Source organism: Echinops telfairi, unplaced genomic scaffold, assembly GCF_000313985.2.
Source record: "Echinops telfairi isolate 266 unplaced genomic scaffold, ASM31398v2 ScPeMD7_7457;HRSCAF=8495, whole genome shotgun sequence".
Lineage (NCBI taxonomy): Eukaryota > Metazoa > Chordata > Mammalia > Afrosoricida > Tenrecidae > Echinops > Echinops telfairi.
The window spans coordinates 42,415,037-42,438,193 of NW_022111357.1; the positions used below are offsets into that span (position 1 = coordinate 42,415,037).

Below are 23,157 nucleotides of genomic sequence, written 5' to 3' on the forward strand. Positions count from 1 at the left end.
GTCCTTCTTCCTGGTCTCTCTTAGTCTGAAAGCTCCGCTGAAAGCGGTCCAGCAGGAGTGACCTGTGGGGATTTGAAATGCAGGTGGCCTAGCTTCCAGAATCACAGTGCTATGCGAGCACCACAGGACTGCCAGGGGAGAGGCTTATATGATGGGACCAAGCATCACGGACAGTCCGTCCCACAAGATGTTCATGACTAGAGGGGGCCTGGGGAGTCTCCATGTGACCCAAGCTGAGGTCCAGCGAGCAAACCCTAGTAGTCAAGTCAAGTGGAACCTTCTAGAAATGGGATCTTGGGAAGGAACCCTCAGCTCCAAAGTGCTTTTTGTTGTTGTTGACTTGAGTGGGCACTGGCCCAGGACGTGAGGTCCTCTTCCAGGAGTGGCAACAGCGGAGGGCAGGGCCAGCCTGTGGCTCCTTAAACGGAACACACAAGGACCATGGCGGAACTCAGCAGCCCCTCCTCAGGCCCAGAGACCCAACAGCAAGGATGCTCCAGGGGCCCGAGCAGCCCACTGGTTAGGACCTCAGCTGCTTACCCAAGGCTGGAGGCTCACCCTGCCCAGATGTCCCTCAGAAGAAAGGCCCGGGGCTCTATGGCCCCAAAATCAGCCATTGATATTTTTTTAATGGTGGTAGAAAATTGGGCAACATAAAGGCTATTGATCCTGATTGTCATTGATATTCTCAATATCCCTAAATTGTACACCTGAAAAAGTTTAATGGGCCAAGGTTATGCTATATAGATTTTTACACCCATAATAGAAAACAAGTAACCCCCAGAGAGGGTTTTCTTGTCCTGCGAAGAGTTGTGTGTGTCATTTAGTGATCTCGGTCGAATATTTTTTTTATTCCCAGTGCCTTTGATTTCCCTGATGAATCCTGGACATCCTTGTCCCTTAAGCGCCCTTGGAACCAAATCTTCCATCCGACTGCTGCTCTCGTTGGGCATCTCTGAGCTGAGTCACCGGGTCCTGTACCGCCTTCCCAGCCGTGGCTAGGGTTGAGCCCACGGCGGTCGTCACTGTCAATCTGTGTCGTTGAGGGACTCCCTCTTCCTTTTTTTTTTTTCCTGCTGATCCTCCGCTTTGCCAAACCTACTGCTCTTTCCTGGCCCTCGGTCACTTTCAATGGCGGGTCTGCAGCCAGCAAGAGGACGCATTCTGAGTGCCCTTCCTCCAAGACAGCTCGGCTCGCTCTCCTGCCAGCGTACCCAGCGCAGGGTATGGTCAAGAGTCCCTGGCAGGGCTGTGATTCAGGCCATCGATTCTTCCTCCATCCCCCTTTTCGGTTGCCCAACTCGCCCGTGCACACGGGAATCCTTGATTACTGGGATGCACTCTTGGATGGTTGCTCATTCCAATAAAAGAAAGCCCTGCCATGGAAAACCCTGTGGAGCCTCGTTGTTCTCTGACAGATATGGGTCCCCACGAGCCAGCGTCAATGTCACGGCCACTAGTCGGCCAGGGCCCCTCAGGTCACTTCATTGCCATCATTCTGGATGGATTTCCAGCCTGGTCTGGATTTTCCCTGCACTCTGAAGGGAGCCAGGAGTGGCAGAGGGACGTGAGAGAGGAGCCAGGTCACTTCGACTGGGCCTCAGGATGGAAAGACACCTGGCCATCTGTCCCTGGGCGAGGGCGAGCCTGTCCATCTGTATCGCCGTTGACTGGCATGTCCCTGTGAACTCAGAGCGGCCTGGCCCAGCATCCTAATCCCCTCTTCTCTGGCTTTCGCAGCACCCCTTCCGGCCTCTGCGGGGTGGGGGTGGGGGTGGGGGGAGTGGGCTGAGGCAAAGGCTGATAAATTAGTCTGGAGGGAAGCAGGGCCCGTGTCTAGCTGTCAGAGGTCATTCTGACTTTGTTCTGGGCGAGGGTTTATCTCAGCTGCCGCCGCCGCAGACAATGGCAGGGACCTAAATGGTAGAAATCTTAGCTCGGCTCCTGAAACGGCAGTGCTGATAAGGCAGAATGGACTTCAGAGAGATCTAAATGGGAAAGGAGTGGATGTCGGTATTTGTGAACATGATTGAACAGGGACGACACAATGGGACGCACAATTAAACGGCGCTTTAGCCCTGAAGGCAGAGGCGCACCTCTGTCAGCCAGACAAAGGGCCTGCAGGGGGAGTGGACAGGAGCCCCCACCAAGGGTGCTGCCCACACTGCTGGTGGAGGCTGGCGCTGTGCTTCAGTGATGACTGGTGGCGGGTGTGGGTGAGTGGTGGTGCGTGGTAGTGGGTGGTGGGTGATGGTGGGTAAAAGTGGATAATGGTGGGTGAAGGTGGTGGATAGTGGGTGGGTGTGGGTGGGCGATGACAAATGAAGGCAGATGTTGGGTGGGAGCAGGTGAAGGAGAGGGATAGTGAGTATTGGGTGGTGGTGGGTGAATGGGTCATGGTGGGAGTTGAGTGGTAGGTGAGGGCGGGTGTTGGGTGCTAGCGGGTGGTGGTGGGTGAAGGTGGGTGACGATGGGTGATGGCACTTGATGGCAGGTGACTGTCAGGGCAGACCAACCAAATGCCTGGTGTGGGAGCACACTCACTGAGCTTTGGGCGCCAGACCCACTGCCACCTTGCTGGCCTCTCCTGCCCCCCAGCTCTCCCCAGGGCCCATCCTGTCCACCCTGCTGCAGGCCTCACTGGGTGCAGAGTCAGAGGGGAGTGCGGCCATGCCTGGGATCCCAGGACGTGGGTACAGCCTCCCCAGGAGGAGACGGTATTGGTGTGGACATACGCCTGGGCACTTCAGCCACTGGAAGTGTGTCTGTCTTAAATGATGTGAATGGAAGTGCACAGGGGCACCACCTCCAGCCATATCTCCTGGGGTCTCGGCTACACCCTCAAAGGGACCTCTGTCCTGGGAGATGCAGCCCATGGTGGACTGCCCCATTGGATGCCACTGCCCTTGACCAGAGTAAACCTCTAACACATCTCAGTGCTCAAAGGCTCAGTACCCCCTGGTATCCAAGGGGTTGCGTGAGGGCATGGGACTGCAGGCCTGGCGCACAGGTGACACGGTCCACAGGTGACCCTCCATGGAGGTAACCCCTGCTGTGAACTGTTCCCTGGGTGGACTCTCCTGTGGACCATCCATTTGTGAGCCATCCTGAATGTGCTCCGACCCATAGGAGTGCCCCACTCCCTAGGTGTGTGATGTCTCACTGGTAGACTGTCTCACAGCCGGGCCATCCTGCAGGTGGACCACCCACGGGTGGACCATCTCAAAGGTAGACCATCGTGGGGGAAATCAGGGGCCTGGGCAGGTCATCAAGATGGACAGAACCAATGTCTGGACCTGGTGGCCTGGCCACCGTGGCAAACTGTCCACGTGTCCTTCACTGCTCCAGCCTAATCGCCCCACCTGGGTACCCACCTGCCCCAGGAGGCCTGTCTGACCACACAGTCCTGCACAGGCTCTCTCTCAGTTCTCCCCACCTGTGCAGCCTGCTTCCTCTCGGCAAGATGGAGATGCCGTCACACACAGTTCAGCGAGGCCCCGGGGGCCCAGGCCAACCGCATCGCCAGCATTCGGCTACGAGGGGCCTTTTCCAGGACCAGGGCTCATGTGCCCTGGCCAGGTTGTCCTGGATGCTCTGGCATGGCTGGCCACAGACTCCCAGTGCTGCTAGTAGGATTCATGTAATGTATAATCCCTGTTGGTCACTTCCCATAAGAAGGTGCCGGGGAGCTGGGGTGGCGGGGGAAGAGAAAGACAGAGGGAGGGAGAGAGAAGGAAGGAAGAAAGGATCAGGGGGGTGGGGTGGGGAGTAAGGAGGAGGCACCTCCTCACAGGCTGCCTTCTGAGCCCAGGGAGCCCCAAGGGACTGCTGAGCTGGTCTCCCTTCCCGCCCCACCCTGCCAAGGGGACCACCTCCTCCCTCAACTTTCTCTCTCAGGCCTTGCTGCTATTTTCCCATCTCGGGCTCCCAGGCAGCCTGGGGTTGTGCTGGTGGCTTTCTGGATGTCACGGGTGTGAGTGTGTGTGTGTGTGTGTGAGAGAGAGAGAGAGCGAGAGAGAGATGTAGATGGTCAAATACCATTTAAGAGGTTGGTATTCATGGCTGTTCTCTCAAAGATGAAGAGAAAATATTTATTTCCTTTTTCGCTTGTGAATCAGAAAGCTCTATTTAAAGCAAGTGCCCGGCGCTGGGCTGTGGCTGAGTTATTACCCCTTAAGGAAATCGGGAACCCGTCAGTGCAGTATTCTTAGTCAGTCGCTCTCCTTTTTTCCAAAATTCCTTATATACCCGTGCCGCCGAGCCGGGCCCAAGATAGTGCTGGGTTTCATGGCATTCTTGGGCTAAAAGCGTCGGGCCGCCGCCACGGTGTTGGGGAGAAGTGGGCGAGGGTGAGGGGCCTGATGCTTTCACTCCTGGAGAAGCAAGCAGACCCCTGAGATCGCATGCACACAAGGGAGAGCCTGAGGTCTTAAAAAAGGGTCTAACCGCATCACCCCAACAGGGTGCTCGGGCCCTGGGGCATTACAAAGGCAAATTGATGCTTGGAGAATTTCACATGCCTGACGCTCAGCCGCTGCCTGTCTGTCCCATGGGGAGTGCTGGGGGGTGTTGTTAGAATGCAGCACAGACGTCTGTCCATGCGGCTACCCAGGGAAGAGAAGCCCTGGCGGGCACAGTGGTGAGCGGTTGGGGTGCTCACTGCAAGGTCAGCTGTTGGTGCCATTGAGCACACCACGGGAGAAAGAGCAGTCTCCACTCCCCTAAAGAGTTGCAATCCTGGAAACCCACAGGGGCAGTGCCACTCCGCCGGAGAGGGCCACTGTAAGGCGAAATTGACTGCATGGGAGTGAATTTTTCTTTTTAATTTGTTTTTTCTTTTGGATTTTTCCATCTAAGAGGGACTAGGAAGAAAAGCCTGGGGATCTACTTCCGAAAGTCAACCAACGAAAACCCCAGTGACCGGATATTGTTCCACTGTGCGTGGGGTCACCAGGCGCGGGGGCTGACTCAGAGGTAGCTCCCAACATCACCTGCTATATCGCAGTAACGCGGACAGAAGCCCCGCAGTCAGCTGTGTGTGTGTGTGTGTGTGTGTGTGTGTGTGTGTGTGTGTATGTGTGTGTGTGAGAGAGAGAGAGAGAGAGCAGAGTGCCCAAAATTCAGGGCCCACGAGCCACGCACAGAAGGGCAGGCAGAGCATGGCTGCAGACAGGCGCTCGCAGGGCTTGGAGGACCCCGAGAGGAGGAGGAAGGTTCTGGAATGTGTGTGCTGGTGCTGAGGAGAGAAGGCTCCTGGGGGAAAAGTCTGGCTTTCAGACGGTCACATCTGGGTGGAAGGCAGCTACAGGAGGCCACCAGGGAGGTGCACACTTGAGTCTTGCTATTTTTAGCCCTGCCCCTGAAGTCCTGCTCCACAGCCAGCAGCAGTTTAGAATGGAAGGATTAAAAAATAGATGTATATGAGAGTATGAAGGGCAGAATGCCTGGTCCTGTGTAGGGAGTGATCAGCAAGGGCGCGCTTGCCACTGAGTTGGGGGGTGGGGGGACTCTGAGTATGTGTGGGCATATCCTGGGTGTGAGTGTGTGAGTGTGCGTGTCTGTGGGTGTGTGCATGTGTGAGAGAGTTGTAGGTCTGAGTATGTATGCATATATGGATGTGTGTGTGCATATGTGGGTGTGTGAGCCTGTGAGAGTGTGTGTGTGTGTGTATAAATCTTGGAGAGTATGAGTGTGTGTATGTAAGAGTGTGAGTGAGTGTAGGAGAGTAAGAGTGTGAGTGAGTGTGTAAGAGTATGAGTGTGTGTGTGAGAGTAGGAGAGTATGCGTGTGAGTGTGTGTGAGAGTGAGTGTAGGATAGTGTTAGTGTGTGTAAGAGTGTGAGTGGGTGTAGGAGAGTAAGAGTGTGTGTGTAAGAGTGTGAGTGTAGGCGAGTAAGAGTGTGTGTGAGTGAGTGTAGGAGAGTAAGAGTGGGTGTGCATGTGAGTGAGTGTAGGAGAGTATGAGTGGGTGAGTGAGTGTAGGAGAGTAAGAGTGTGTGTGTGTAAGAGTGTGAGTGTAGGAGAGTAAGAGTGTGTGTGTGTAAGAGTGTGAGTGTAGGAGAGTATGAGTGTGAGTGTAAGAGTGTGAGTGAGTGTAGGAGAGTAAGAGTGTGTGTGTGTAAGAGTGTGAGTGAGTGTAGGAGAGTAAGAGTGGGTGTGCATGTGAGGGAGTGTAGGAGAGTATGAGTGTGAGTGAGTGTAGGGGAGTAAGAGTGTATGTATGTAAGAGTGTGAATGAGTGTAGGAGAGTAAGAGTGTGTGTGTGAGAGTGTGAGTGTGTGTAAGAGTGTGAGTGAGTATAGGAGAGTAAGAGTGTGTGTGTGAGAGTGTGCGTGTAGGAGAGCATGAGTGTGAGTGTGTGTAAGAGTGTGAATGAGTGTAGGAGAGTATGAGTGTGTGTGTGAGAGTGTGAGTGTAGGAGAGTATGAGTGTGAGTGTGCGTGAGTGTGAGTGAGTATAGGAGAGTATGAGTGTGTGTGAGAGAGTGTGCGTGTAGGAGAGCATGAGTGTGAGTGTGTGTAAGAGTGTGAATGAGTGTAGGAGAGTATGAGTGTGGGTGTGTGGGAGAGTGTGAGTGAGTGTATGCTTGCAGGGTGTGGGAGAGAGTATGGAGGTGCTGTCTGAGTGCGTGAGCAGTTGTGCATGTGTGGGTGTGTGGGAGTAGGAGCACGTGCACGTAGGGTGTGAGAGTGACGGTTGTTGTTCTTCTGTGGGCGAGGGGGTATGCCGAGTCTGGACGCACAGGAGCACACGATCTGTGTGAGTGTGGGTGTGAGTGTGTGGTGCAGACACCTTCCAAGGGGCACAGCCTTGAGCCCAGAAACTACATCGAGTCTTCGTCGGTCTTCCGTGATGAAGGGTTGGGCAGCGAGAAAGAGGGAGGCCCTCGCCGCGGTGGGCTGCGACAATGGGCTCAGGCACAGGGCTGGCGCGGGACCCTGCAGCGCCTCCTTCTCCTGTGCCCAGGGTCGCGATGCGTCAGACCGACTGGATGGCACCTGGCAGCGGCCACATCTGTGCCCAAGAGCCGCTGGCAGGGCAAGCAGCTCAGTGCCTGGTACAGCAGAAAGGCTGACCATTCAATTCCACTCAGAGGCACCCCAGAGAAAAGGCCTGGTGATCTACTTCTGAAAAACCAACCATGCGGGGGCCGGGTGCAAGAGATGTAGGCAGAGAGTCAAATAAAAAATAGATATGCCTTTAAAAAATCATTCTTGTATAATCTTTCTATGAACTGGACCCTGAGCCGCAGGATGGAACACTGGGAAATGGTCTGCTGATTCTTCAAGGAAACCTTTGCCTATCAGCCCCATGCTTCTCACCTGCCCCGTCCCAGTCTGAGGAAGGAGGCAGGGGAAGAGCATTGGCTGTTTTCAGCCCCGAGGGGACTTGGATTCGAATCTCCGGGGGCTTTGAAAATCCTTTTGCTTGAGAGTGGGGAGAGCATGGGGGTGGCCAGTCCCATGCACCCATGTCCTGGGTGAGAGACTTCAATGCTGACCCAGGACAGTTGTGGCACCCTGGGGGGCACCTGCTCACTGTATTTTTAACACTACCCGTCTGGGACTGTGGGGCTTCCTGGGCTCGGCAGAGCTGGCTATGGTGACGGTCTGAGGGTGTCCTTGGGAGGGATGTCCACCAGCTGGCTAGGTGAATGGATGGACCCGCAAACGCCCCGTCGCAGCGGGAGGGCCGGTGACAACACGGACACTTGGGGTTCAAGCCCAGACCCTGGGCACCGTCTGTGTTTTTGCTGGAGGGCCAGCACTTCCCGCCGGAGGTGGCCGCCCGGTCCTCCAGAGTGTTTGGCTTGGCCAAGGCTCTGGGAGAATGGAGAAGCCTGTGAGGTGGGAGCTGGCTGCCCTCGTCCCTGCGGGCTGGGCGGGGTCCAGCAGCCAGGAGGTCAGCCCAGGGCCAGAGTGCTCAGGGACGATGCCGGCCAGGGGCTGGGGGCAGACATTTGAGGACCCTCGGGCTCTCCTCAAACCTTGCCTCTCCCTGGCATCCTGTTCACAAGCCCCCACGCTGGCTCCGGCTCCCAGGGGCGCTCTGCCCATGGTCTCTGCGGTGACTTGCTAATGCCACATGCCTGTCCCTACGCCGATCCTGCAGGGAGAACTGGAGCCGAGTCCCAGGAGCCTGGACAATTCCACCCTGGGAGGAAGCTGCCGGGACCAGGGTGCGTGGGTGGGTGGGGTCGATGGGTCTCACCCTGCCTGCACGCAGCACTGAACGCATGTGGCCCCAGCACCAGTGCCAAGAGGGGTGTTAGGATGCCCATAGATGGGGAGCCCCTAACTCTCATCTCCTGCCCCAGTCCCTCCGGGGCAAGCCCAGCAGAAAGTGTAGGCAGCGCCTCACTGCCAGAAAGCCACAGGATGGGGTGGGAGGAGTGGTGCCAAGGGTGTCCTTAGCTCTGGAAATCCATAGCTAATCCAGAATCTGAAAGGTTCCCTCTAGGCTAGCCATTCACCTGGGGCATTTTGCAAAGGGTGAAGTATGTGTAGGGAAGGGGGTGTGCTCACACCTGGTGCTGACAATGACCCGAGCCTGTGTCCTTCAAGAGAGGAGGGGGGCTGTGAGAATCGATGTATACGAGGAGGGGAGATAAAGGAGCCCCCTTCCCCACAGAGGCCCCAGATCTGGGGGTGATGCCCATCATGCCTGCTATGGGGATCCACTGACCCCCGTGGACCCACTGAACCCCAGTAAACCTCTCCGGAGAGAGCTGTCCACCCAACCTCCCACTTGGCTTCTTCTGGCTTCAGCCCCAGAGTCAGGATCTTCTCTGGGGACTCTGAGCAGCTGGCCACCCCCCGAGCTTTGTTTTTCTTCAGGCATCTCAGAGCCACCTGTGAAGAACCCCCACCCCCACCCCCCAACTCCTGCCACTAGGCCTGCTATCAGAAAGGTGAGAGCAACTCAGTGTTCGTGAGGTCGGCGGAGAACGTGGAACCTGTGCTTGCTGCCGGCAGCCATCGGGAATGTAAAGAATGATGCACCTGCCCTGGAGAACCAACTGATGGGGGGGCGGGGTGCATCTTCAAACCGAGGACTACTACATATCCCAGCAATTCTGCTCCTGGGCCTACGCCCCAAAGCACCGCGTGCAGAAACATCCACAGGATCCTGGCACCCCTGGCAGCAGCACGAGTCTCAGGAGCCTAAAGGCAGACCTGTCCACGGACGGAGGGACACGTCCATCCCGCGTGTCAGCTGACAGACGAAGGGCTCAGCGCCCACGTCCATCCCAGATGCAGGACCTGACACAGGTGTTCATGCACAGACGACGGTCAGCACGGTGAGGGGCAGTCCCACGGGCGAGGAATAAAGCCCCCACACAGGCCATGACACGGATGAGCCTGGAACACATGCTGCGCAAGCAAGCCCATCACAAACGGGCCAACACTACAGACTGGGTTAGCCCCTCGCATGAAGCATCTAGAGCAGGCAAGGGCGTGGAGACCGGCGTAGCGATGGGGCGCGGGCGTCACTGCTGAGGCGTTGGAAGGTGGACAGTGACGATGGCTGTCAGGTGCACATCATCGATGCCAGGAACCCTGCCTTTGGTGGTTAAAATGGCACAACTTATGCCATCTGAGGAGGCTTCAAAACATTCGTGGGACAAGCTCCCTGGTATACAGATTATCAAGGAGGCCCGGTGACACAGGGTTGAGTGTCTGGTTGCTAACCAGGAGGTGGCTGGTTCAAATCCACTCAGTGACTCTACGTGAGAAAGGCCTGGTGATCTGTCCCCATGCTGGTGGCAGGTGACAAGACCCTATGGGACAGTTCTCCTCTGTCACGCGAGGTCCGCATGGATTGGAGTCCACTCACCCGCCCACACCGAACAGCAGCAGCATGGGCTTCATCAGAATGAGGCTGGTGGTACTTTCAGTCCCGCTTGGCAGTCCAGGCGGGGAAACACCAGACCTGGCCTTCCGGCTGCAAGCCCAACTTGGTGGCTCCAGAAACCAGGTGCTGATGGGACTGCCCTGGTCCCACTTGGTTTCAGTCACCTGGAACCCTGATCAGACCACCAGGCATCTGCCTCTATGTCTGTTTGACCTCTACCCAGGGGCAGAAAAGCATCACTTATCTTAAAATGGATGCGGTAGAAGAGCACAGTCTCTCTCGGCCATGTGGCTATGGTCTGGGCAGACGGGGTGGGCAAAAATTCCATGATATATTTGCAGAGGTGCCCCGGGCTCTGAGATCACAGGGTTGGGGGTGCTTCTGTCCACCCATGCCCCCAGCATTGGCATCTCAGAATCATGGCAACCTGGGGTCCACAGGTCTTCCTTCAGTCTCACCAGGCACCCCCCAGGATCCCCAGGAGTCAACTCAGGGTGGTCTGACTTGGGGGCTGGGGCCACTTGGGGCTCTGAAGGTCCTGGTGCAGATGCAGCCCACCTGGCCCGTGTGTTGCCAACGCGTGATCTCAGACACGGACCTTCATCACAGAGTGATTCTTCGGTGCGCCCCACCCCAGTCAGTCACGCCGACCTTCGTAGATGGAGCTGCCGTCTGCTGGACCTGCCCAGTGGGCTCTGACCTGTGGTGATCCTGGGGACAAGAGAACCCAGGGAGAGCCATCTCCCTGCTGGTTGGTACGTCTGAGTTCCCTGCCATGCCATCACACCGCACTTCTCGCCGAGGGCCCCCCAGCTTGGCGTGCCCTCTTCCGTAGCTGAGTAGGGCGCTTCCTCAACGTCAGGCTCTCCTGAAGACAGGTCCTTTGCACCCGAGCCTAGCGTCTCACCATCTTTGTCTCTAAGGAGCATTCCGGTCGCATTCCCTCCAAGTCGGACTTGTGGGTTGGTTCTTCTGGCGGCCCACGGTGTGCTTGGCATTCTTCACCAACGCTGCACACACACAGAGGGGGCACATGTATTCCACAGTCGACTGCTGAGAGCCCATGGGGGCCCGTGGGGGAGGCTCTCCACTCTGGGCAAATGCTGGAAGCAAAGCCATGGCTAAGCGTGCTGTGCTGAGGACCCTCACTGTCTGGGGACTAAGAACACAGGTGTGGAATTGCCCCTGGCCACCCCCTCAGGGGTCCGGCAGGGGCTTCCCCTGCCCTAGTCAGGCCATGGAGTGGTGGGGGCCTGGGCAGGTCCCTGCCCTGGGGAACAGTAGGTGGAGGGTGTCCCCAAAGCCAGAGAGTGGACAAGGAACAGCAAGGACGTCGAGGGAGGACAGAGGTGAGACTGGCCCTGGGCAGGCTGTGGGGCTTCTCGGGTGGAAGGGACAGGCTGGGGAGCGTTCGCAGTGAAGATGGGGGTGGGGGCGTGGGGTGCCAGGCAGTGCTGACCTCCAGGAGCAACTGTCCCCATGCTGAGGTCTAGGAGCCGCTGGGGCACACGTCACCACTGGAGGGTCCCCACCCACCTCTGTCCCGGCTGCGGCTCACAGCACCTGTTCATTAGCAGTATCTACGGCGTGAAGGTCACTGCCGAGGTCTCCTCATGCAGTGATGAACGCCATCGCTTTCTCAGAGTCCAGGGCAATAAGCCAAAACCAGGGGTGATCGATCTTGGGCATCGGGCTGTGCTCCGGCGGCGGCGGCGGCCAGGCCAAGAGGGGAGGGCATGAATGTGGCTGTCATTTCTGGGGAAGGGAGTGTCTGTGTAGGGTGTGTCTCTTTCCAAAGAGAAAACACAGCCCCGCAGCCTGTCCCAAACACCCAGGATCAAGCTTGGAGTTATTCAAGGCTCTCAGATCCACAGTGGGGTGCGGGGGCAGCGTGGTCCCGGCTCAAATCCTCACCAGTGTGTGGGCTGTGAAGCCACACAGGTTTCGACAGAGCTTCTAGACCAGCTCAACCTATGGGTCTCTCTATCCCTTTGTGGGTCGAACGACCCTTTCACAGGGGTCACCTAAGACCATTGGAAAATTCATATTTACAATGGTCTTAGGAACCGAGACATCACTCCTCTATCTGTCTCCAGGCGGGTCTGCCCACATGCAGATACGCTGATCTGGTGAGAAAGAAGCTACCTGGACTTTTGCACTGATGCTGGCTTTTTACCCATACTGTTCCCAAATGTAGCGATGTTGTTTACTGCTGTTATATTAGGACTGTTACCCATGCTACACCATGCTTCAAGACAAAATTTCATTTGTCATTAGAAATAAATATTTCAAAAAATAAATAAATAGATATTTCATAATATATAATTACATACCTTTTTTGTGATTCATCACTATGCTTTAACTATATCCAATTTGCAACAACAAAAATACATCCTGCCTATCAGATATTCACCTTATGATTCATTAGTTGTGGCAATATTACAGTTATGACATAGCAACAAAAATAGTCTTATGGTTGGGGGTCACCACAACATGAGGAACGGTATTAAAGGGTCGCGGCGGCATTAGGAAGGTTGAGAGCCATTGTTCTAGACTAAAGCAAACTCAGAAGAAAGGAAGAACGTGGGAGGAGGGGAGGAAACTAAGCCCTTGGCCAGGAGCAGGGGGAGGACGGAGGATGAGTGAGCCGGGGAAGAGGCGTCTGGAATTCCGTGCTGCTCAAAGGAAAGTCCTTAGTACAATAAGGACACCTTTTGACCTTGAACCTGAAGGTCACAGCTGCCTTACAAGGCCGGCCAGATCTCTCTGGTCCTGTGTTGACTCTGAGAAGCACTTCTCCCAGTGCCCCTAGAGGTGTGGCTCAGGTCACCCCCAAACTACACACGCTGTCCCAGGCCCTGTGTCTCTCCCGACACCAAGGGCCCAAAGTGAGCAGGACCCCTCGGCCTTATTTCTACTGACCGGCCCAGCATGAGAATCTTGTCTTCAGAGCAGAAAGTAAAGTGTCCCCACGTGGGCCTCACGTGACAATCAGAAGAGTCCCAACCTCCTGCTGGGGTGGGAGACCCTGATGGTCTATCTCTCCCCCCATACCCGTCCCCAGGCCCAAAGAAGGAGCCAGGCTCCCTCCTACCTGCAGCCCCTGGCCACCCCTCGGACAGGTATGCAGATCCTCCCAGGGTTCAACGTTCTCCTGGGCCCAACTGCCATTCCTCTTTCCCAAGGAATGAGGGCCAGGGAAAACAGACTAAAATCAGCATGCTCGGCTCTATGGAAAATCAGCTCCCTGGAAGAAGCACACCAGCCTGTGTGATCACAAGGTATCCATGGGATCAGGTCTCAAAGAACAAAATATCATATCATTGTGAATGAGGGGGAGTGCAGATTGGGGTTCCAAAGCTCATCTGTAGGCAACTGGACATCCCTTTACAGAAGGGTCACAGGGAGGAGACGAGCCAGTCAGTGCGCACTGTAGCAACGATGAAGCATACAACTTTCCTCTAGTTCTTTAATGCTTCCCCCCCTCCCTCCCCCCCACCACTATCATGATCCCAATTCTACCTTACAAATCCGGCTAGACCAGAGGATGTACACTGGTACAGAGAGAAACACAGGGAATCCAGGACAGATGAACACCTCAGGACCAGTGGTGAGAGTGGTGATATCGGGAGGGTGCAGGGAAGGTGAGGTAGAAAGGGGGAACTGATCACAAGGATTTACATATAACCCCCTCCCTGGGAAATGGAGAACAGAAAAGTGGGTGAAGGAAGATGTTGGACCATGTAAGAGATGACAAAATAATAATAATTTATAAATTATCAAGGGTTCATGAGGGAGGGGGAAGCGGGGAAGGAGGGGGAAATGAGGAGCTGATCCCAAGGGCTCAAGCAGAAAGCAAATGTTTTGAGAATAGTGATGGCCACATATGTACAAATGTGCTCGACACAATGGGTGGATGGATGGATTGTGATAAGAGTTGTACGAGCCCCCAGTAAAATGATTTAAAACAAAGAGGAGACAGCTACATATACAACCAACCGGACCAGTGGCCGCCATCCCGCCAATCCTGACTCAGGCGACCCCGTGGGTGTCAGAGGAGAAGTGTGCTCCCGGGGTTTGCAGCGCTGGGATTTCAGAAGTAGATCACCAGGCCTTTCTTCCAAGGTCCCCCAGGAAGACTCAAAGCACCGACTTGTCAATCAGCAGTGGGGTGGCTCGTCTACATGTATATGCATGCGTACACGTACATTCACGTTCATACATGCTTATGCTGTGGTTATTAAGGGCCATCAATTCACAGGGACCCCTGTACAGCAGGACGGAGCTCCGCCTGGCCTGGCACCATCCTCACAGTGGTTATGGTGAGGTTATTTTATTAATGGCCATTTTATTCCCCTGCCGCAGCCACTAGGTGCCAATTCATCTCTTTGAGGGCCTTTCTTTATGGCAATGACATCCTCTCCTTCAATTTGAGTGAAGGGGTGGAGTCTAGCCTGTCAATCAGGTCATAGCCAATGAGGCTTCTGTGTGGGCAGGGCCTTCTCCTGAGGATTCTGGGAACCCCTGTCTTCCTCCCTGGAAGCGGGACACACACGCTCTCTGCTTCACATCCTGTTGACAAGTCTAAGGTGACCAGACGTCCCGCTTTTGGCGGGACAGTCCCTATTTTTAACAATTTGTCCTGCGTCCTGCAGCGTTTTTAAAAAGTCCCAAGTTTTGGAAAGAATGCATGACAAGCTAGGGTATACGGTTTTCGGCTGCCTTATGGCTATTTTGCCAGGATATGAGTTTTATCAATGGTGTCCCGTTTTACCAATGTTCAAACCTGGTCACCTTAGACAAGTCACATGAAATTATGCCGAGAGCAGCCGTGGAGAACCGCACCAGGGCTGAGATGCTTCCACAAGACTTCCCACCCGCTGGCCGGTGATCTTCTGGCACCCTTGCATGCTGGCATCTGGCATCAGTGATGCTTCTGGCACCCTTGCATGTGCTGTATGAGTCTGGAGTAGAATTATGGACTAGTATCTGACATCCAGGCTAATATTGGACTTATGGGCTCTAAAATCGAACTTATGGACTAGATGTGGACTGGGCTGGGATGGTTTCTTAATATACAATTACTCTTGGGTAAAAAACTCTCTCTTACACATATATGTGTCTATGAATTTGTTTCTCTAGTCAACCCAGTCGAACCCATTCTTGCTCCCTCATCCTCCACTTCACACATGTATCATTCAGAAGAAATACGCACATACATAATCCCAAAGTATTGTTGGAAAACCACAGAAACCTCTACTAAACTACAATATCCACCCGTGATGCTATCATTTCTCGACATGTCCTCTGTCCAGGTCTACAGACGTCTGAAGGCAGTGTTTCCATCCCCCAGATCCATCCAGAGGGTGCCCTGGTGGTGCAGTGGTCACACACTGGACTTCAATCTGCAAGGCTGGCAGTTCGAAACCACCAGCAGCTCTGAGGGAGACAGACAGGGATTTCTACTCCCATAGCAGTCAACAGTCTTAGAACTCACAGGGGCAATTCTACTCTGACCTACAGGACCACTGTGAACCAGATGGACTCAATGACAGTGCGTTTGTTGGTCTGCTTTAAACCCATCCTCAGATAATTCTGCTCTCTTCCACTGTGGTTTTTTTTTTTTTTCTCTTTGACTCAGAGGAATACAAAGAAGTCTTAAGGGGCAAGATCAAGGTTGTAAGGTGGATAGGGTAAGATTTCCCGACAAAATTTCTCACGATGATCTATCAAGACGACTCCGTGGAATTCCACAGAAGAGCCACCATCACCTTCTGTGCTGACCTCTGCCTCGGACTGAACTGGGTCAGCAGATTTCCACGGAAGCCACGGTTTTGCCTGGATTTTTCTGACGGCACCCTAATGAGTCTAAAGGGGCCCTGGTGGCGTAGTGGTGACACAGTGGGGCTGCTAACCTCCAGGCCAGTAGTTCAAAACCAGCAGCTGCACCACAGGAGAAAAGCAGCACTCTCTACTCCCATAAGCAGTTAAGTCTCTGGAAACTCAAAGGGGGCAGTCCTACCCTGTCCTAACGTGTCACTCTGAGTCAGCGTTGAGAATGAGACTACGGCAGATGGATTCCTGAGAGGGCTTGTCTGCAGCAGAGACGTGGGTAAGCAAATTCTGTGTGGAATCAACCCACGTATGTACGGGATCCTGGTAGCAAATGCCTGGTGGGTCATCCCTGTGTATGTGTGGAGGTGAGCGCCATGAAGAAATTCCCATTATCTTTTCATGCTATTTCCCGCAATCTTTTAGCAGCCCTGTGCACGCCCATGCACACACGCATGCGCACACACGCACGCACACAGGCCCCTCAATGATCAGTATGGTTAGGTTCCAAAGACTAGGCCATTATATAAAAACCAACTCTGGGTAAAGCCAGAGGCAGGTCACATCAGACCACAAAACGGAGGGCGATTACATCATTAGGTAACAGCCCAACTGCAATGTGACGCAGCTGCCAGCCCGCAGGGAATCCTGGCCCAGCCAAGATGACACAGGCCCTGCCCCATCACAGCCAGCCTCACTCTCACTTTGCACCTGTCCCCTTGCTGCTGCCAGGCGTGCCTCCTGCAGGTGCCACATAGAGTAGATGTTTTAAGCTGTGACTGTACGTGTGACATCTTGGATGATGAGAGAGGCGCTGGGTGAGGAGGAGGAGGTGCATAAGGCAGGCAGGGGTGCATGTCCACTGGGAATCCAGCGCATTGCACAGACCTCCACGGCCCGGGCGCCCTTCCTTTCTTTCCTTTTAGGGAAAGCAGCTCCTCTTTGGTTCATCATCCACCAGTGTGGATGCAAGGCGGGCTGCAGCAGACACCCATCCCTGCACCCGCCAAGGGGTCAGGCCACCTTTCATTCCTGGTGCAGGGCAGCACCTGTCACAGCTGCTGTGGCACCTGCCAGACCTGGGCCCTCGCAAACTCCCTGCTGCACGTGACCAGGAAACAGATGCACCAAACAGGGAGCCAGGGCCACCGCCGCCAGCTGCACTCCCAGCACCCAGTACCCACTCCCCACCGAATCCCCGCAACTACCTCTCTGCGCCCCCCTGCAGCCCCTACCTCCCATGCCCAGAGCAGTGCAAAGTGCCAATCCAATTGGAGGCGCAGCCCTGACCCAGCCCAGCCGGCCTCTGTACCTAGTGTACCCAGTCCAAGACGTTCCCAAAAGGCTTGAGTAGGGTAGGCTTTACGCCGGCATCACTACAGGGTGTACAGAGATGACCTGTGCATAATGTTGTGTTCAAACCACGCCCACGCCACATGCTACCCTATTTCACAGAACGAGTGGACAGTCAGCGATGCCTACCTGCATCTATGTTGTAAGATCATACCAGCACTTGCTCGTGGGCTGGCCCTGAGCAGGCCTGGCCCCCAGCAGTCTCCAAGGTGGCCTCCGCATCAGCCCACGGGCACTCTGCTTTGTAACAGGTGGTCCCCCAACTTACAACAGATTCCGGTCCATGAAGAACTGCACCTAGGAGGTTGTTTTTTTAATATCTCTTTGGTATATCTTAATACTATGTACTCCTTATAAGGCAGCACTGTATAATTGGGCTGTACAGAGCACCTTCGTGAATTTTCTGACAAGAGAGTGCATCTCTATCCCCAGGATTAATCCAGATGATCCAGGACCCTCCCCAAGTGGAGTTATGAGCACAATTGACAAAATACCAAGGTCTTCCATGTCCTTATGGGCCTGTTTGTGTGTGTGTGCGTGCGTGTGTGTGTGTGTGTGTTGTCAAATGAATGTATACATTGAACTAGACCTGTAAGTTTATGTGTAATGTCTCCAAACCCCCAAGGCCAATAAAGGTCAGAACTATTGATAATAATAAAGGCAACAATACCAAAATGAAGCAAAAGAAGAAGAGATTTTTTGACAGACATCAGAACAGACATAGGACAGAGCCATTGAATCAGAACCCGATGGTACGCGGGGGAACACCTGTATTTCCGTGGTTATGCAATGGAGCTATTGGCCACGAGGTCGGAGGTTTGAAACCACTAGCCACTCTAGGGAAAAAAATGAAGCTTTCTACTCCCATAAAAATGACATTCTCAGAAACCCACGGGGACACTTCTACCCTGTCCTGCAGAGTCGCTGTGAGTCAGCATCGACTCCGTGGGGGGGAGTAAGCACATGAGGGGTTTCCTTGAGGAGGTCTGGGGCATCGTGGCTCATGCTTTGGGCTGCGAATGGCAAGGACAGCAGTTTGAACCCACCAGCCGCTCTGCTGGAGAAAGACGGGGCTCTCTGTTCCCATCCAGAGTGACACGCTTGCTAACCCATGGGGCAGTTCTCCTCTACCCTGCTTGCCAGGTCACGGTGAGTCAGGACTGTCTCCGTGCAGTGAGTTCACTGATTTGTTTTTAAAGTCTGCTTCCAGACAGCGGTGGTCCTGCGGTCGAATTTCCATCTTCCACCTGGGAGGCCCAGGTGTGATGCCCAACCCAGGTGCCTCACTGTCTCTTCGTGGAAGCTGGAGAGGTTTCAGCGAGCTTCCAGACTAGCGCAGACTGGGAAGACGGGACTGGGGATCAGCCCAGGAGAGCCGTGGTTCTCCACAGTGTGGCCGCCAGTCCACGTGGGAAGGGTACGGGCCCGGGCAGTGGTTCCTTGTACTGTGGGCTGGGGTGTCCTGCACCAGGGCTGCCTGGAGGGAAGTGGGCCATTGCACGTGGAGGTGGGAGTAGAGGGCATCTTCACTGAAACACAGGCAGTAATGGCCGGGCTGGCTAGGCCCACCTTGTTTGTGTTAAGGGGCCAATAGGTGTCCCCGAGCCTGCCTGGGTGCCCGCTGAAGACCAAGGGATTGGAGGGCTGTCCTGCACTGGCCCCTCCTAATCTGAAGGCCAGGTCTGCAGTGTTAAGAAGTTCAGACCCACTGGCAGGAGACCAAGGCTGCTGCTGGCTGAGAAGGGGGTTACAGTGAGCCCACTCGCCCCCTACCCTGCCTTTCCACAGCAAGGAAGGGGGGCAGGCCACCACAGCCCAGCAGCGGGCATCTGTTTCTGGAAGACTCCTTCGAAGGCAGCCGTACAAGCAAATTGCTTTTCCTGAAAGACCACACCTCAACTCACTCCACCCAAATGTGGATTCAACCAAGTTTGGGGGTGTCTGCTTCCTCCTTGGCTCCTTCCTGAGGGGTGGCTCCCAGCCCTGGTGGCTCCCAGCCCCGGTGGCTGGTGGGAGGTGAACAAAGGCCAAAGGTGGACCCAAAGGCAGCAGTGAGCGCAAGAAGGATGCACAGCCTGATGAGATAACAGCGCACCTCTGCAGCGCCCCTGGAGGGCAAATATTCCCGAGGGCTGGCCTGAAAGGTGGCCACTGGGCCTTGCTCGGGGGACAAAGCCCGCTGCCGAACCCCAGGCTCGCCCTGCAGGCACTCGGGAAATCAATACTCCTGCAAAGTCAACAGCAAGGCAGATAACGGCCCCAGCCTGCCCGCACCAGGCCTGGCACTGACCAGCACCAGAGATAGGGACCCTTTCTTTTTAAAAAGGCAAACAGGACCATGTATCAGAGAGGCCAGGGCAGAGTCAGCCCAAGGTCACCGCTGGTGCCACCTGGAGGGCCCTTTGCTCTTTCACCCTGGAAGTGCCCTCCAGATGAGATGGTCCCGGGCATTTCAGAGGCCCAGATGCACACACGCCCTTGAGTTCTCCTGCTGCACAACCAGCGGAGGGGGGTGGGGTGGGGGGTGGAGGGTGGGGGGCAGACAGGCTGCCTCTGCAAAGTCAATTCCATTTCTCCCAGTCAAACACACTTAGCTGTCACAGTCTTTGAAAAATGCTTTCCTCCGGTCCATCTGGAGCCACCCTATGGGCCATAAAAGAGGGGCAACATGCCCCAGATGGGCTGTGGCTGGACAACCTTCCCCAGCAGCACCCCCTCCCCCAACCCACCCCACTTCAGTCACTCTGCTCTCAAGGTGACCCTCAACTTGCACATGTCTGTTTGTTGAGCTGTGACGCCCACCTTGCGGGACTCTCTAGAACTCCCACCAGCCCATCCATCAGTCCCCTTGGCCAACTGGGTCATCTGCCTGATGCCCAGCTAGCACTTTGAGCCCACGGTGGCTGAGCCTGGGCATGGAAGCCGGGAGCTCCTGGTTCTCTCAGTGTACACTGCCCAGGAGCCTTAGGTGCCCCTGGGTCCCACCAGGGTAAGTCCAGAGGATTCTGCCCCTCAGGGACCCGGGGAACAGGTCTGCCGGGAACCCCACCATGCCTCCTTGGAGGGAGGGATAGCCCTAGCTCTGCGGAGACTGGCAGCTTCCTGGCTCCATCTGACTCAGGCATTAGCATATCAGCCCTTCCTGATGGCCTTGGGAGGGGCTTGTGGGGATGCTCAAGGGCTGCTGGGGGGTCTCTGGGCCTCCAAGTTCCCACAGAGGAAGGCCAGAGCGCACAACGTATCTCCAGCACTGTGCAGGCGCCAAAGGGGCAAGTCGTGAAGCACAATGAGGCAGGTGGAAGACAGGCCTGCCTTTCTTCCTGACACTGGCGCGCAGCACAGTTTGAGGGCTCTCCCCACAACCACCCAATGGTTGGGAGAGGTGACCAGGCCAGATTCAGGATGGCTGCCCTGACCCCGATGCTCACTGCTCGGGCCCCTGGCTCCTCTCCCCTCCCGGGGACTTTTGTTCCTTCCTGGGACTGACCTCCACCCCAGCCCTTCTGAAGGTTGTGAAACAGGCCCAGAAGGAAGCTGGGTTGGGTTCTACCTTTTGAACCTAGGCTGAGTCCTGCCCCAAACCTCGGCTGTGTGGGCTCAGTAAAAAGGCCAGTCCAGTGAGGAGGCATGATTGTGGGGGCCTCTCAGGCCCAGGACTCTCAGAGGCCAGGGAGTTGGTGCAGAGCATCCAGCACGGCTGGATCTGGAGTGTTGTGAGTGCAGCTTAGCGCCGTCCAGGTGGGGGAGTTCTGGGGACACATCATCACCTCTCACCTCATGGGCCTCCTCTTCCAGTCTCACCCCACTCCGCCCCCGCCCCCGCCCCACCACCGGGCAAGTCAACCAGCCACAGGGGTCCCAGAACCATCTAGACCACCAGGACTCATTAGGGGAATCTAAGCAGCAGGAGGAGCCCGGGTGGCATTCTGGGTCATGTGTTGGGCTGCTAACCACCAGGTCAGCAGTTCAAATCCACCAGCTGCTCCACAGGAGAATGCTGAGGCTTTATGCTCCGGTAAAGATTCTCAGCATGGGAAACCCACAGGGGCAGTTCCACCTTGTCCTGCATGATGTGGGCTTGCTCCTCACACAAATCCTCAAAGGGCCGCTCCGGGGGTCTATGGAAACCTCTTAGCAAACCTTGTGCCCTAGGCAGAACATCCACAGGAATGTTCTAGAAGCAGCCCCATGTGGCTCAGGCCTGGAATGGAAACCCAGAGGCAGACCCTGTTCCCGGAGACTTGCCCCATGTTCCCAGACCATCTGCTCTCTCTCCCCGCCACCCCCTCCCCCCAACCCCCACCCCCCCCTACCCCCCCCCCGCCCTCCCCCCCCCATCCCTACCCCCCCCTCCCCCGCCACTGCCATCCTAGCACATCAGGTCCCCAAGGCAGGCAGCAGGGATGGCTGAAGACATGAGCTCATTAAAGACACATTTCCAGGAAGAGAGCCGGACGGCGCAGCCTGGGGGTAGCGGGGCGTCCGCCAGGACCGCCAATGTTTTCTGAGTCTCGTAATGTAAGCTACGGGATAAAATAAGCCTGGGAAACGTGGCATTCCGATGCTCTCTCCAACCGACCGACCGACTGGGCGCCCGCCCCGGGGCAGCGGCTGCTGGGCCTGCTTTATAAATAGATGACACCGGAGATAAATGGCTGGGTGTGGGTGATCGAGCATGCCCGGCAGCGGCGACGCACAATGCTCACCTCCCATCCAAAGTCCGTCTCCTTCAGCGTGGGCTGGGGTGCCACCATGTACGGGCCGAACCGCTCCCCAACTTCCATCTTCTTCTTGGCCCAGATGCCCAGCCCGGCCCCAGGGATGGAGGACTCTCGGAGCTCGAAGTCCGGAGGGATGGGGATGTCCTCGGGGATGTAGACAGGGGCCTCGTAGGGTGAGCCCTCCTTGGGGGTGAAGTCCTCGCTGGTGGGGAACGGGGAGGGCGGCCCCATGGGGATTGGGGACATGATGCTGTCTTCTGTCTCGTCCCCCGCACTCTCTCCGGTCAAGAGGTCCGGGTCGGGCTCGTACATGTTATTTACAACGTCGCCGTCACCTGAGGAGAAGAATACACAGCATCTCAGGCTTTGTAGCAAAGCCTTGCCCAGCGCATGGCACCCAGGGACACACATCCCCCCACGCAACCACCCAAGGGGCACGGGTGTGACAAGAACTGAGAGCAATTGGCGGCCAGCGCATCTCCAGCCCACTCTCTGCCCAGATGATGCTCTGAGCAGAGAAGCAGTGCCTCCCTGTCCAAGGGCCCCCGGGAGCAGCTCACATCCAACGGCTTCAGTCCCCAATGGGGACAACTGCCCACAGCCCACAGCCCACTCTTCACTCAGCCTCCACCTGCCCACCTGCCACCACGTGGGGGCTTGTTGGGTAGTGCGACGCTGGAAGTTAGGTCACCGCTACGCCAAACACCAGCACGGCACACAGGTGTCTGCTGAGCTTCCAGTCTCAGACAGCCTCCTGCAAAGGCACCCATGAAAACCCTACTGGTGACCATAAACTGTTTTCCGATCACGTGCCAGAAGGTGGGCCCCTCACATCAGAGGCCACTCCACACGCACAGGGGTGACAATAACTGATGCGAGCCCCTCTATGGTGGCAGAGAGGAAACGGGCCACAGTTCTTTCTTTGGACGCGAGGGCACTGTTAGAGCAAAGCCAGAAGGGCACCACACAGCATGGCAGGCTTACTGAGAAACTGTCACCTCCCCTCTTCCCCTGGGCTTGCTTTCCAGGATTGCAGTTACCCAGGGTCATCACGGCTCAGACACTATTTCAACCGTGCACCCCTGTGAGCAGCGTGATGGGACCCTGATCCTCCCTGAGCTGGCTCCCACCTCTTCTACTGGGCAAGAGTTTAGAAAGCACAGTTGGGTGAATGAATGCCTGTGCCATGCCCTGCTGGCATCTGATGGGTGAAGGCTATGTGCCCAGGGCACCCCGGGGCACCTGTTATAGGAGCACACAGGAAAGAGCATGGCATACAGAGTTCAGTGTGATTCATCATTCCAGGCACCCTGTAAGGATAAGGGGGCATGAGCCAATGCTCAAGGGGCCCTGGTGACCTAGTGGTTACACACGGGCTGCTACGCTCAAGGTCAGCA

General features: G+C 55.8%; 1 protein-coding gene across 1 annotated transcript in view; it reads right to left on the reverse strand.

Moving 5' to 3' along the window:
- The window catches only part of PRDM16 (PR/SET domain 16), a 272,199-nt gene extending 249,389 nt beyond the window's left edge, over positions 1-22,810 (reverse strand). The window contains exons 1-2 of the mRNA XM_045299221.1: positions 22,801-22,810; positions 21,746-22,095 (exon numbers count right to left, since the gene is read on the reverse strand). Of these exons, the coding sequence (XP_045155156.1) occupies positions 21,746-22,095; positions 22,801-22,810 (360 nt within the window). The remainder of the gene's footprint in view (positions 1-21,745; positions 22,096-22,800) is intronic.
- Between the last annotated feature and the right edge of the window lie 347 nt (positions 22,811-23,157).